Source organism: Misgurnus anguillicaudatus, chromosome 1 (assembly GCF_027580225.2).
Source record: "Misgurnus anguillicaudatus chromosome 1, ASM2758022v2, whole genome shotgun sequence".
Classification (NCBI taxonomy): Eukaryota; Metazoa; Chordata; class Actinopteri; order Cypriniformes; family Cobitidae; genus Misgurnus; species Misgurnus anguillicaudatus.
In genome coordinates, this window is record NC_073337.2 from 18,697,124 (window position 1) to 18,712,936 (window position 15,813).

The 15,813-nt window shown below is 44.0% G+C and overlaps 1 protein-coding gene across 1 annotated transcript in view; it reads right to left on the minus strand.

Moving 5' to 3' along the window:
* Nucleotides 1-13,061: 13,061 nt before the first annotated feature.
* LOC129432814 (uncharacterized) overlaps nt 13,062-15,813 on the minus strand; it is a 76,678-nt gene continuing 73,926 nt past the window's right edge. Inside the window, exons 7-8 of the mRNA XM_073874546.1 lie at nt 13,667-13,685; nt 13,062-13,591 (exon numbers count right to left, since the gene is read on the minus strand). Of these exons, the coding sequence (XP_073730647.1) occupies nt 13,505-13,591; nt 13,667-13,685 (106 nt within the window). The 3' untranslated portion in view covers nt 13,062-13,504. The remainder of the gene's footprint in view (nt 13,592-13,666; nt 13,686-15,813) is intronic.

Genomic DNA, 15,813 nt, shown 5'->3' on the forward strand with positions numbered 1-15,813 from the left:
GACAAATACTATGCACCCGCTTCCAGCCTACAATGAAATTATTATGTAAAATGTAACATTTTAATATTTAATTTAATATTTTTTAACAATGTTGCATAATTTATCAGCTGCATATAATTTATTTATGCCACAGTGCATGCTGGGAAAAAGTAGCAGACAGTTAATACTCACATTGAATGTCCAGCAACACTGATGTGTTTTGGGCACCATGTTTGTTTTCGGCATGACAGTAGTAGCTTCCTGTGTGTGTACGATCAGTCACATTGAAAGTGAGATTATTTCCAGTCTGCAGCTCCTTCAGCTGTCCTCCATTCTCTCTGTACCAGATGTAGTTGAACACTGCTGGATTTCCAACACTCCTGCAGATCAAAGTTACTGAACTGCCCTCCAGTACAGAGTTAGATGGAAACACAGACACTGATGTGTTTTTAGGAGCATCTGAGGGGAAAACAAATTCAATAAATCACTGTGTACTGTACAATGATATGTTTAACAAGTTCAAAGTGATTTACTCTTACACTGAACACGTAATGTGATGTAGTTCTGTGCTGTTGTGTTTCTCTGCTGTAGCTGGTAGGTTATAGTGCAGATGAAAGTGACTCCATGTTGAAGGTGAGTAGCAGTAAAGTTCAGATCAGAGATGATCTCAGTTTGATTCTGTTGATTCAGCTGTAGTCTGCTGTTTTCATTGAGGTGGAGTCTGTCAGTGGAGCTCCATGTGAGAGTTGGTGGAGAAGAGGAGCAGAGAGTCTTAGCAGAGCAGCGCAGACACATAGAGCTCCCCTCTAACACCTCCTCATGAACCTCAACCTCCATCTGATCCTTAAACATCTGCACTGTGGGTTTGGGGGGAGAGTCTGAAATGCACACAGATATATTTGCAGAAGGTCACAATGAAATGTTATTGTTCTCTTGGATTTCCATTTATTATTTGAGCTAATCTTTCTTTATTTATAATTTCATAGTCAAAAAACAATTTTATTTGACAGTACTTTTACAGTTTGTCAATAACAATAACTTTCAGTCATGTCACTCACCGATCACATCTATTGAAACAAATTTTCGTTCATAGGTATATTTCAGTGGACCATTACCCTCAATCCTGAAGTAAAATTTGCCTGTGTGATTTGAAGTAACATTATAAAAAATGGTAGTACAGTCATTGCTTTTTAATTTTCCAGTTATTTTCCCTTTAAAAGAGAGATTGGACTTGCTGGAGTTAAACACAGTATAGTTTTTTTTATGGCCATCTTTACTCCACACTCCTGCAGCACTGTCAGTGAGATCTTTGTCATATGTGTTATTAATAGTAAATGTGCAGTTTATGGTCACACAGGATCCATTCAGAGCTTCAATCTTCTCTGGTAGACGGATTTTCCAATCTCCACACCAAACACCTACAATACAAACACAATGATTATGTTTATTACACAGAGAGAGAGAGAGAGTTACAACACCAAACAAAAGAAAATTAAAGGGAAATTAAGAAAAACAAACCTTGTAACAAACAAATGAAAATAATGATTTGCTGTTCTGCCTTCATCTCTTCATTAAAATAAGATCAGTCCTCTGAGGAAACGCACACACCTGTTAATATGCAATTAATGACTAAATTAACTCATGAAATCATATAATAAACCTCACAATGTAACTCATGTGTACTAATCAAACATATATTTAATTATGACATCAGGCAAGCATCAAACAAATCCAAAATGTTAAAGATCAACAGCACTTTTACATTTTATTCTTTTAAATAAGAGTTTTAGATTATCTTACCAAAAAATTAGAAAAATTGTGAAACCAGTGTAATTTTTTTGCTGAAAGCAGATTTGTTAAAATGTCTCATTCATGGATCCTGTAGATTCTGTACTGAAACAACTGCTAATGATTTGAGACTTAAGTGAAACTGTGCTGTATGAAGACAATATATTGAATGATATCAGATGAACTATTTAAGTAGCCTACTTCCTGTATCAACATCACACATTCTGTTCAAAGAGCAAAGTTGAGTCTGTAAGCAACTGTTTAAGAAAAAAAACGTGTAATTAAGAAACACTTTTCTGGCATCTGTGGTTGCCAGAAAACCTTTAATAACCCAGAAAACATCAAAACAAACTGCAGTTAAAAACTGTAATAAAAAAATATGGTGGCAAAGTTTTGTACTTAACCCATAAAAGTTAAGAACTTAGAGCATAATCTGCACTCCTGCTAGAGGTTTGTCCTCCTAAGGAGATCTAGTTTACAAGATGGTTAACGATCCCATTTGGGCCCCTGATCGCAAGAATCTGATCAACCAAATCATGATTTGGTACCTTTATGATTCTTTGTCTCCTCTGTGTATATAAGGTGGCTTGGCAAAAGACTCTGGGAGACAATTTTTAGCAAGAAGCTCCCGCACAGTCTGTGTGTGTATAAAAACATGATGAGTCCACGCAGCTTTCAAAGATTATTCACTTGAGTTTCACCGTGGCTACCCACAGATGGCCGTGTTCGACACGTCCGTAATACAAATTATTTCTTTTTGCCACTTGTTTACAACTGATGTAGCGGTCCTACTTTAAAAGACCCCCTTTAGGATTCGCAAGTCGGTATGTTAATCAAAATATAACGTGTTTTGTTAGCAATCGCCGCATATGTGCATGTAAACACCAACAGCAGCAAACAGTTTCCTCCTCAGTTGGCATTGTACTACACTCATGACATTTAACTTACACCTTTTAAATGGGAAAGTTCAGAAAAAACTAATCAAGATGTACGTCGCATTTTTTTAAAATTAAAATAGTGGAAAACAAACACGGATTAATTACCAGATAGAGACATCCTGCTGTAATTGTTGCTACTGTTGTTCCTGTTGATCAATTACTGACTCAGTATCCGATTCTGGATCATGTATATGTAAGGCTGTATCTGACTGTAAGCCATAGTTATTTAAGATTTTTTTTATTTAAGTTTAATTACCATCAATGTCACAGCTGTTGGATTAGTATCCAAAGGCTGCATGTACTCATAACTCTTTAGCTCCACCCACCGTACGCCTTCAAGTGTTCGTCTTTCTCTGGAAAAAAACTGAAAGGGTCTAACCGTAGTCACATTATGCACTCTATGCATACATGCCTGTGTGGGAACAGCTTGAGTCAGAAACTGAGATGGCAGGCCATAAAAATATGCAATTTCTGAATGCAGAACTTTTCAGTCATAAAAAACACATGCAAGGCCTGAAAGAGATCAAGCATCAGCCAAGAAAAAGTAACGCAAAAGTAACTAAAAAGTAACGTAAGCATTAATTTCCATGAAAAGTAACTAAGTAACATAATTAGTTAGTTTTTTTGGGCGTAATCTATAGCAACACCAAAGAGTTTTTTTTACCTTAAAATAACGTTTCCAAAAAAGTTTCAGTCGTTCATCCACTCGAAACAGTGTGAACGGCACTTTCATATTTGCGTTGCAGCCCTCTATCGGCCAAAACTGCACTAAAGAAGTTTCCAACTTTCGGGTAGTTCGAGTGAAAACTACAAAAACTTGCTTTACGGCAGACCTACAATCCAACCAGAGCCAGCTTTGCCAGCTTTGCTGCAGTAGGCTAAATTATTTACGACAGTGGTAATGGACAATTCCGCTTCCAACCTGTAGGGGAGCAAAGAGCAAAAACTCTTCAGTGTTGCTTTAATATTGTAATGCATTACTTTTAAAAGTAACTTTGCCCAACACTGGTTGTTAGTATATATTTTACAGCTGCCAACAAAATTTTATTTTAGGATCAGTGCAGTCTGTGTTCTCAACTATATTTCTGAGCTGAAAGCCCCCTATCGTAGAAAATGAACTTTTAAATGTGTTTTTAGCAGTAAATGAGTCACCAGTGTGTGTGCAAAAACATCTTGCAATTATACAAATCCATTTTCTTCTTTGTGTAATCTCATTTAAATCACAACAGTCACACAAACAGGCTGTTTGGGATCCCCTAGCAATGTTTTGTCACATTGATTACGCCCCAACCATAACCGCTCACAGACTTCGCCTTATTAGTGCGTAATTCGACCTTCTGTCAGAGACACATGTTTTGATCAGCGTTCTACCCCTTAATTTGTATACAGGGAGGGGAACAGAAGCTTTCTTTGCAATTAAAGAAACACACACAAAAACAGGGCGTTTTTCATTGCAGCCACAAATGACCATGTCCAACATCATATAATGAAAGATCTGTGGTATATTTTGAGCTGAAACTTTACAGACACATTCCGAGGATAGCAGACTATTTTTATATTGCTGAAAACACCTACGTTAGTGGCCCTTTAAAGCTGTTCAGATTTGTTAATGCTCCAAAGCACTAATTCGACAGTCAAATGACACCACGCCTTTGCATTATAAACTGTCTACTCTAATGCCAAACTATTGTTCACATTTATAATCAATGAAATGCTCGCAATGGTACTGATGGTGCAAGATTCATAGTCAGATTTTAAGCCGGACTATTAGCGCTTGTCAAACAAGTTGCCCCAAAGACTCATTGCATGCTGTTCTGCAGAGCATAATATAGGGAAACTTAAACTTAAAATTATAAAGTAGCAGTGTGTGTGTTCTTCAACCACAGCAACACACAAAGCAGCAAAAAGACACCTTTGAAAAGCACTCCACTTAATTCACCTGGTTCTCGAATGCGCAAGTATGTGATGTGACGTATTTCATTTCCTGTCCAAGACTTCCGTTTTAATAGCCAGCCGGTAGAGTGGCGTAGTGGGAGCACGCATATAACATGATTTAAATAGTTAATATTTACTACATCTGCCATGTATGAACCAGTGTGAGGATGAAATTAACAAGTGGCTTGATATATGAAGATATATTCAATCATTTCGTGTTGTTGATCGGTGGTGACGAGTCTTCGATGCGCAAATATAAAAGCAGAGACATACCAGTATCTTTACGATGGGAAAGTCAGTCAAGTGTTTGTACATATATTTTACCAAGACTTCGTGTTTTTAACTTTTCATGGGCTGGTTTAAAATCTCACAACTGTCCGTCTGGTGTGAGTTTTTTTTAATGGACTTGTTTATGGCGACACGTCGAGCTTCAGCTTCACGCGGTCTGATTTCACAGTCAGCAGTATCATTCAACACATTGTAAGTTATTTGAACGTCTCGGTTACGTATGTAACCCTCGTTCCCTGAAGGAAGGGAACGGAGACGTCACGTCGTGACCGACGAATTGGGAACCGCTTCGCGGGTGACCTATCTACTTCGAGAACTATCAAAAAATGCCAATGAACTTGGCATGCAGGTATTTGCATAATGCCGGCGCCGCCCCGCCAGGTGCGTATATAAGGCGCAGGTGCATAATACCAAATCAGCTATATTATTGCTGAGAAGCCGAGCAACAGTGCCCGGCCTGAACAGCAATGGAACAGCAAACTGTGGCGACGGGACGTGACGTCTCCGTTCCCTTCCTTCAGGGAACGAGGGTTACATACGTAACCGAGACGTTCCCTTTCAGTCGGTCACTACGACGTCACGTCGTGACCAACGAATTGGGAATCCCTACCAAAACGCCACTGCAGCTGAACCCTTCCAGTGCCTGCAAAAGCCCTCCGCCCTCCACATAAGGGGCGGAACCTAAGGCAAAATGCAGAAGGCCGGTCACTGCCTGTTCCTTAACCCACGATAGTGAAGCAGCGAACTGGGAGAAGCGTCTAAACTGAGCGGAGCTAGAGCACTGCGGAAGCCATCCCCTAAGAAGGTTAAATGGATGACATAAAATTATATGAAACAACCGACAGGTTGCTCAAAATAAAGTCTCTGAACAATACATGGTATGTTGAGAGATGCAGAGCAGACTCTGCTAAGGAAAAACGTGGAGGATTAGAACCCCACGGACTATACACACAAATGAACCCCACGTAGGGGACAAATGTGGACGCCTAGCCTACACAGGTTTACAGAGAATACATCAGTGATAGGTTGACAGCGGATGCTCCGCAACACCAGCTATCAGGGCGGTGGAGGAGAGGCAAAAACAGTTTTTGTGACGTTTTTGCCCCGATGGCCTTCCATATTGGTGCAACTGTACAGCACCAAAATAGAGGCTCCAAGCCGACACACGAGCCGACCCTCGGCATTCTTGACTAGTTAGTAGGAAGAACCCGAGTGGAAACCGGTTCGACACGAACACTATAGAATCTTGTGAACGTATTAGGTGTCGCCCAGCCTGCAGCTCTACAAATATCTGTTAGCGAGGAACCGCGAGCCAGTGCCCAAGATGATGCCACACTGCGTGTAGAGTGGGCACGTAAATTAAATGGACAAGGCACATTCTGCTTTTGATATGCAAGGGCTATAGTATCCACAATCCAATGGGACATCCTCTGCTTGGTGACAGCTTTTCCTTTCTGCTGACCACCGTAACAAACAAAGAGCTGATCTGAGGTCCTAAAACTTTGCGTCCTGTCTATATACACACGTAGTGCCTGAACAGGGCATAACAAAGCCATGGCTGGTTCTGCCTCCTCCAAAGGCAGTGCTTGGAGATTCACCACTTGATCTCTAAAAGGAGTGGTGGGAACTTTGGGCACAAAGCCGGGCCGGGGTCTCAATGTTACGCTGGATGCAGCCGGCCCGAACTGAAGGCACGATTCATCGACCGAAAATGCATGAATATCCCCTATCCTCTTAACAGAAGCCAAAGCAAGGAGAGTTAATGTTTTCATTGTAAGAAATTTAACACTCACACTATGCAGAGGCTCAAATGGGGCTTCCCGGAGTGATTTCAGCACCAAGGACAGGTCCCAAGGAGGAATAGAGGGGGGACGCGAAGGATTCAGTCTTCGAGCGCCTCTGAGAAATCTAATGACTAGGTCGTGCTGACCCACTGATCTACCGTTTACGGGTAAATGGTGAGCTGATATCGCAGCGATATCGACCTTAATAGTGGATGGTGACAGCCCATTCTCCAAACGACGCTGGAGATATAAAAGCACAACACTAATCGGGCATTCTCGGGGGTTTTCACTTTGGGAAGAACACCAGTCGACAAACAGGTTCCATTTAAGCTCGTCTCGTAGACGGCGCTCGCGCAGCAGCAATAGTGTTAGATACCTCTTGCGGTAAATCACTCATATCTTCCGTGCCCCGTCCAGAGACCACACATGGAGGTTCCACAGGTCGGGGCGCGGGTGCCATAATGTGCCCTCTTGTTGAGAAAGAAGGTCCTTCCTCAGGGAAATTCCACGGAGGGGCTGTCGCGAGGACAGAGAGTTCTGGAAACCAACTCCTGGTTGTCCAATACGGTGCCACCAACAGCACGCTCTCCTCGTCCTCCCGGATTTTGCATAAGGTTTGCGCAATGAGGCTCACCGGAGGGAACGCGTATTTGCGCATGTTTCGCGGCCAGCTGTGTGCCAATGCATCCACGCCGAGCGAGTCGTCGGCTAGTGAATAGAACAGGCGACAATGGGTCGTCTCTGGGGAAGCAAACAGATCTATCTGCGCTTTGCCGAAACGTCTCCAAATTTGCTGAACCGCAATGGGGTGGAGTCGCCATTCGCCGGGACGCGCAGCCCGAGAGAGCGCATCCGCCTCTACATTGAGCGTGCCCGGGATGTAAATGGCATGAAGAGACCTCAAATTCTTCTGACTCCAAGTGAGGAGGTGACGGGCGAGATGCGACAGGTGACGCGAGCGTAAACCGCCTTGACGATTGATGTACGCCACGGTCGCAGTGTTGTCTGTTCGAACTAATACATCTTTGCCCCGTAACTCGTTGCTGAAACGGACGAGCGCAAGATATACAGCCCACATTTCCCGGCAGTTTATGTGCCAATGCAGCTGGGGTGTCGTCCAGACCCCCGAAGCCGCAAGCCCATTGTACGTGGCCCCCCACCCCGTGTCTGACGCATCTGTGCATACTATCGCATGCCTGGAGACCTGTCTCAAAGGCACACCGGCTCGGAGAAACGCACGGTCTAACCACGGAGTGAAAGTGCGACGACACGCAGGTGTAATGATAACACGGTGAATGCCGCGCAGCCACGCTCTCCTCGGGACTCGATCGTGAAGCCAATGCTGAAGCGGTCGCATATGAAGCAGTCCGAGCGGAGTTACAGCTGTGGCTGCTGCCATATGCCCCAAAAGCTTCTGAAACTGTTTCAGCGGGACCGCGCTCTTGCTCTTGAATGTATCCAGGCAAGTCAGAATCGACTGTACACGCACCTCTGTTAGACGAGCTGTCAAATCGATCGAGTCCAGTTCCATACCGAGAAAAGAGATTCTCTGCACGGGGCAAAGCTTGCTCTTTTCCCAGTTGACCCGAAGACCCAAACGAGCGATGTGTTTTAAAGTTAAATCTCTGTGATCTCACAGCGTCTGAGGTGTTTGAGCTATTATTAGCCAATCGTCCAGATACGCGAGAATGCGCACACCTCTCTCTCTCAGGGGTTTCAAAGCCCCCTCCACTACTTTGGTGAATACACGGGGCGACAGAGAAAGCCCGAATGGGAGGACTTTGTACTGGTATGCTCGCCCCTCGAACGCAAAGCGGAGAAACGGCCTGTGTCGGGGGAGAATCGATACGTGAAAGTACGCGTCCTTCAGGTCGATAGATGCGAACCAATCGTTTGGACGAATGCATGGAAATATGCGTTTGGGCGTCAGCATTTTGAACGGCATTCTGTGAAGTGCATGGTTCAGCGAACGCAGGTCCAGGATCGGTCGCAAGCCGCCGCTTTTCTTGGGTACAATAAAGTAAGGGCTGTAAAACCCCGACCTCATCTCGGCTGGAGGGACCGGCTGGATCGCGTCTTTCGCCAATAAGACAGCGATCTCCGCACGGAGGACGTGCGCATCGGCAGCTCTCACCGTAGTGAAACGAACGCCGGAGAATTTGGGGGGACGCCGGGTAAATTGGATCGCATAGCCGAGACGAATCGTGCGTAAAAGCCAACGCGACGGGCTGGGAAGCTGTTCCCACGCCCCCAGATACCGTGCGAGGGAGACTAAAGGCACGATCGGTGTACCCGCGGCGGGCGCAACGGAGGTGATCGCCAGTGTGTGCGTAACGGCCGCACCGACAGCAGTGTTGTGCGTGATAACACTCACCTGAGTCCGTTGCTGGGTGGTTGAGTAAGGGAGGCTCTGCTGAAGACACCTCACACCACTCGATGCACCCTCTGGCGAAGGAGGAGGGAGACGATGGGTTATGAGCCCGTAGCTGTCTCCTACCGCCTGAGAAGTCGGAGAGCGCGGTGGGGTTATGAGCCCGTGCGTCGCTCTCGTTCTCCTCTGATGAGTCGGAGAACGAGGGGGGGTTATGAGCCCGCTCATGTCTCCGGCGCTCATCTGAAGACCTAGAGATGGAAGTGGAATTCGCTCTTTTTGTGAATTTGTGGGTGCCGACTGAAAAGTCGGCGGAACAGAAAAATGAAACAAAAGATTCCCCAACCGGCCCTCCTCCGGTGGGGGGAGTGGTGCCTTCACCATCTCCCGAAGAGCGATCCCTTCCATCTCTAGGTCGCCCGTCTCAGGGCCGCTTAGATCTTCTTTTACCACCCTTTGAAGCGGGCTGAGCGGGCGGGGCGGGCTGCTGACGACCGGTTCCTCGCTTCTTTGAAGAGCCCTTGGGAGGAACGGAGGGGGCCGCTGCAGGACCCCCTCGGCGAGGGGCAGACTGAGGCGCCGACGTGGATGGGGCAGGCGCAGGACGCTTCCGACATGGCATGATCTGAGCGATGGCCTCAGTCTGCTTCTGGGCCGAGGAGAACTGCTGGGCAAACTCCTCAACTGTCTTGCCGAACAGGTCGGTCTGGGAGATCGGAGCATTGAGGAGCCGGGATTTATCAGCGTCCTTCATGTCCGCCAGACACAGCCAGAGATGGCGTTCCTGGAATACCAGGGTAGACATCGCACGCCCGACAGCGCGTGCGGTGACCTTGGTCGCACAAAGCGCCAGATCTGTAGCCGCACGTAGTTCAGAGAACTCCGCCGAGTCGTGACCTCCCGCGTGCAGATCCCTCAGAGCCTTAGCCTGATGAACCTGCAGCAATGCCATGGCATGCAGGGCAGAGGCTGCCTCCCCACAAGCCTTGTAAGCAGCACCGGACAGCGCCGAAGACTGCTTACAGGCCCGTGAGGGGAGAGTAGGCTGGTCCCGCCAGGAGGAAGCGACACCGGCCGGACACAACTGCATCGCGACCGGGCGCTCCACTGACGGGATACCAGTGTACCCCTTGGCATCTCCACCCTCGAGAGAGGTGAGAGGTGAAGGCTGATACGGCCGGTTCCGGGCGGAAAACGGGGTTTTCCACGACCGCGTCAGCTCTTCATGCACCTCGGGGAAGAAAGGCACCGGGGGCGAGGACTGAGAAGCCCTGGCACCCCCGAAGAACCAATCATCGAGGCGGGACGGTTCAGGTGGGGGAGGTTTAGTCCACTCCAAGCCGACCGCCTCCACCGCCCGAGCGAGCATGGCTGCCATCTCAGGGTCGAACGCAGAAGCCGCAACCTGGCCCGAAGGCGGGAGCGGATCCGGATCGACGTCCGAGGCTGACAACCCCCCCTCCGACGTTACGGTGGACATCGCGTCAGGTGGAGGCTCGACAGAGCGCGAGGACACCGTAGAACACGGGCCGCTCGTCTCCATCGGGACCTCCGCTGGCAACGGATCAGGGCGCTGGGAGCTACTGGACGAACCAGCAGACCGACCCAGCACCGTTATACGGAGGTCATCCTTCGCAAGTTTGGTAGCTGCGCCCTTAGCAGCACCAAACTGGGAAGGCGGGGGCCGTTGCCGGAGGAACGACACCCGTCTCCGCAAATCCGCCATAGTCATGCCCTCACAGATGGGGCATGAGCTATCACGCAACGCTGCCTCTGCATGCTGGAGCCCCAGACACGAAAGACAACGCTTGTGGCCATCCTGGGGGGCGATGAACACACCGCATCCAGAAACGGAGCACGGACGGAAATCCATCTTTAAAAAGACGACCCCGACCGTGACACGAATGAGTGGCTGTCTTTAAAAAGACACAAAGCTCAAACGTGCTGCTCTTTTAGGGAAATCACTCTTTTGTGCGAGCTGGTGAAACACACAGGGAGAGGCAAACGCACTCACTCGAACTCAAGTCCTAAAAAAAGAGACAGAGAGAGAGAGAAAGGGTGGAGAAAACACTGCGAGCCTCCGCTGAGGTGTCTTTGCCCAACCAACTTCAGCAAGCTGAGATTTTTTTTCTTCCCACAGAACAGGATCTACGAAGATCAGTTTTCAGAATAGCTTCTCGTGAGCAGATGTCTGCCGGCTTCGAAGCAATAAAGCTGATTTGGTATTATGCACCTGCGCCTTATATACGCACCTGGCGGGGCGGCGCCGGCATTATGCAAATACCTGCATGCCAAGTTCATTGGCATTTTTTGATAGTTCTCGAAGTAGATAGGTCACCCGCGAAGCGGTTCCCAATTCGTCGGTCACGCCGTGACGTCGTAGTGACCGACTGAAAGGGAACAAACCATAATAAACATATTAAACTATTACATGTATTGAGTATTGTTTTTGTTTTATGAAAATATGATTACATCGCTTTTTACGCACTAGGTGAAGATATGAGCTTATGAAAGGATTTGCTTACTTTTTAAAGTATTTGCTTTTTCATTTAAAACATAACGAAAGTACGCGCAAACACATTTTATAAGCATAACTAATCAGATTATGTCATATATATTCTGTACTGTAATCACATTTTTGTAATAATATATAGTAGCAGAATAAATAAACAGCATATTTTTATCAGCATAATATTAGTTGTTTTTAAATAGTTATTTTTTTTTATTGTTTACTGGCAGTTTCTATGAAAGGTTTTACTAGATAGATTTGTAAATACAGATCATGAGTGCACATGCGCCACATACACATTCAGCTCTTGTGCATGGGGTTAAAACAAATGTTTTGTAGAGATTTACTGCGTTTGCATTAGCTATTATGGCAACACCTAACTGCACAAATTATGTCTGTCTTCCTGGATTTCATAATAAACATTAAACAGCCAGTCAAAACAGCACACTTGTGTCCTTCACAATAGACTACCATTAGCTTTAGGGGCTCACCGTCATAAGTCATAAACAGGAAAGTTCGCATTTGCATATTTGCGTCAAGAAACAGGTGGATAAAAAGACCTGCCTGACAACAGAATGTGCCATTCATGATCATTCATCTTCATAAACTGAAAGCTCAGGTTCAGGTAAATTGTCCATCTGAAAATGTATTACACTACAAATACCTTAAAATTGATTGACAATGTTTGATTTGATGAGCATAATGGTCAGAAACTTCACAAATTATGGTCTTGCTACACTGTTTGCTATTTCAGATGTTGAAACATCTCAGTTGAGTGTTGTCTTTGATTGAAGTCAAATGAAGAATATTGGAAGGATTCTTTGTAATTCGTGTTTCTAGCAGATAACATCACAGCTGTATAATGAGATTCATGAATGCTGCTTTAATGAAGTTCCTGCTGATGATATGAGATTAAGTGAAACAGTATATTCACACATAAAGTGACTTTTATCAGATGGACTAATCCAGTACTTCCTACATCAGCTTAAACACCCATTCACAGGCTGATAGAGCAAAACTATGTTTAAACACAAAGTAATTGAACCTGAGGCTGTAACCAAATGTTTTTTGTCTTAAAATATAATGTTATTGTGGATCATTATTGTCTCCTCCTAGAAATTAGTACAGTATACACCAACAATTAATAGATGATTAAAGTAACGTCACCTATAACTGTCAAAAAGATAGGAAAAGAAAGTAATACAGACAAATGAAATCATACTTACATGTGAGATCTATTGTATAAATAAAATCTATATTAGTAAATTAATTTCATCAATAAGATATTAAATGACGTTTAATGAACTGAGAAACACATTATGTCCTTTTTATTTATACTTTTGAAAAAATAAATGTGTCAGTCTGTTCACCAGTCACAATTTTAAAACAAGTCTTTACAGCTAAAAAGATCTTCACACCTTTTATCTACTGACTAACTTGTTTCTCTTTAAAGGCTAGCGCATTTTCAATGTTAAAATGCTCTCCTAGATGAGTGCTATACCAAAAAAGAATCTATTTGTATACAAAAACAATCATAAATGTCATGTGACTGATATGAAAAAATGGTAATGCAGTTCATTTAAAAAACTAAAACAGAATTCACAAAAGTTAAAAGTCTCTTTATTGAAGAATTGGTTAAGATCAATAAAGAAATCAGAAGTTTGACTCACTTTAATGACAAAAAATATATACAAATAAAATAATATGAATAATCACTTCTGCATTACATGTATAAACATACTAATGTCAAAGCTGCACTGTTGCATGAAAGTGGAATAGAAAGTACGTTTTATTCATTATTAATTTAAATAAGTTATTTGTTAAAAATAGAGGCCCCATTGTTACCCATATTTCTTGGCAGAGGGACAAATCTAATGAAATAGCAAAATGTTTATTTGTTGTTTATTGTGTATCATCTTTTTTTAATAATTAAAGTCTCATATTCAGACACTGGAGCAGAGAGTTGAAGAGAAGCATATATGCCTGCATCATTGTGAACCTGAAAACAAAAACAATCTCAAACATCATCATCACTTTCATTATCATCTACTATATTAAAACATTACAAACTCACCTTCAGCTTGTTGCTCAATCTGGAAGAAAGTAAATCAAGTTATTAAAACCCAGCAGAATACAGTATCACTAACTACTGTAAATCTTTATCTATATAAATGGATTATTATGTCAATAACTTACTGTCTAATTCAGTAAGTCTAAGTCCAAATGCAGAAGTCAGGATACAGGACAAGAATCAGTGTTAAGATGATCAGGAGTGGAAATAAAATCTGCTGACAATCTGAAATCACACAACATGCACATGAAAGAAAAACATAAATAAATGTCAAAGTAATACAAGAGTAAAAATAAATCACTACATTGTGCCAAAGTACTATGACATTGTTTTATTGTATAAATTTCCTGTTTGTGGTAGAGCTTGTGAAGGGGATTGGTTTACTTCTCAGGGAATGTCAGCAGATTTAAAGGTAGTGTGTGTAAAATTTAGCGGCATCTAGTGGTGAGATTGCGAAATGCACACAACAGCTCACCCCTCAATTTTAAAGCGCACCTATTTCATTGCTAAAAAAACAGCGTTGTTTTGTGTATTTGGTATGATACAAGGGGCCCTATCTTGCACCCAGCGCAATTGACTTTGTCAGTGACGTATGTATCATTTCGTATTTTGCACTGGCGCACAGCGGTTTTTTCCCTCCACAGACGCACGTCGGCAAACTAGGGAATAAACTTGCGCTCCCTGGGCGGTTAAGTGCAAAAAAGGAGGCGTGCTCCGGCGCAAACCATCTCTTATGCTATTTTGCAGTTTCAAAAAACAATTGCGCTACTAACCAAAAAAAACTAGTCTAAAGTCAGTGGCGCGTTGCGCGTGGTTCATTATGCTATTTTAAGGGCGCATGCTTGACCATAATGTATAGCGTGCACAACGCGCATTGGTTATCTAATCTACACAGATGCAACAGTTATTTTTGCAAATCATAAATTGTTACAATAAAAAATATAAGATAAGGGAAATCAAATCATAAATTGTTACAATAAAAAATATTAATACATGAGATAAGGGAAATCATTGTGGTGAGCATTGTGGTGATAGTTTTTATTTATTTTGTGTGGCAGCGTTAAACAATTATCATGCAAATAACGATTAAAATATTTTCATAAGTTTGTTGTGTGGCTGTATTACGTTTATTTTATCTAAATAATAATTCAAATGTTTTCATAAGAAACCTTCATGTATGTGAACTTGATTTGTAAGTGTACTTTGGGGTTGAACCTTGCTTGCGTTTCTTGTGTCCGATTTCAAAGCCCCCAAAACCCTTTCAGCGGTGAGGGTGGACGCAGCGATGTCCTCCTGTGTGCCCGGCGTGCCCGATTTATGCTGGCAAGCTTGGGATCACCCCGTCTCCTGACATCATTGTAGTGCTTGGCGCAGCTGATGAGACTATAGCGGCTATTTCCTCTCACGCCTGTTTAACCGACGCTGATTTGGGCGGGTTTCTCCCATCCGCATACAAAACAACTTCTCTGTCTTTGACTGCTCTTACAAGAACGTGGGTCTCCTCGGCTGTAAACCGCTCCTGGCGTGCGCCTGTCAAATCCGTCATAATAATAGCAACCCGCCATGGAACTTGCGCCCTTGCGTTTAAAGGGAATGTTGGAGAGCGTTCTGATTGGTTTATTTGACGTTACGCCCAAACCACACCTATGAATAATGAACCTACTTCAGACCAACCCCTTATTGATTTGCGCCCGGCGCAAGACTTATTTCTCCCGCCGGGAAAATAGCAACAGCGCCCAAGATCCGCCCACAAACTCACTTGCGCTTTGCGCTTCGGACTTGCGTTTCAGATCGTTAAAATAGGGCCCAATGTGTTTGCGTGGTTTATTGTTCAAAAACATTATTTTCCACATACCGTACATTTTTGTAGCTCCAGATTTCACTCTCTTGTCCAGCAACACTGATGTGTTTTGGGTACCATGTTGGTTTTTGGCTTGACAGTAGTAGGGTCCTGTGTGTGTACGATCAGTCACATTGAAGGTGAGATTATATCCAGTCTGCAGCTCCTCCAGCTGTCCTTCATTCTCTCTGTACCAGGTGTAGTTGAACACTGCTGGATTTCCATCACTGCTGCAGATCAAAGACACTGAACTGCCCTCCAGTACAGAGTTAGATGGAAACACAGACACTAATGTGTTTCTAGGAGCATC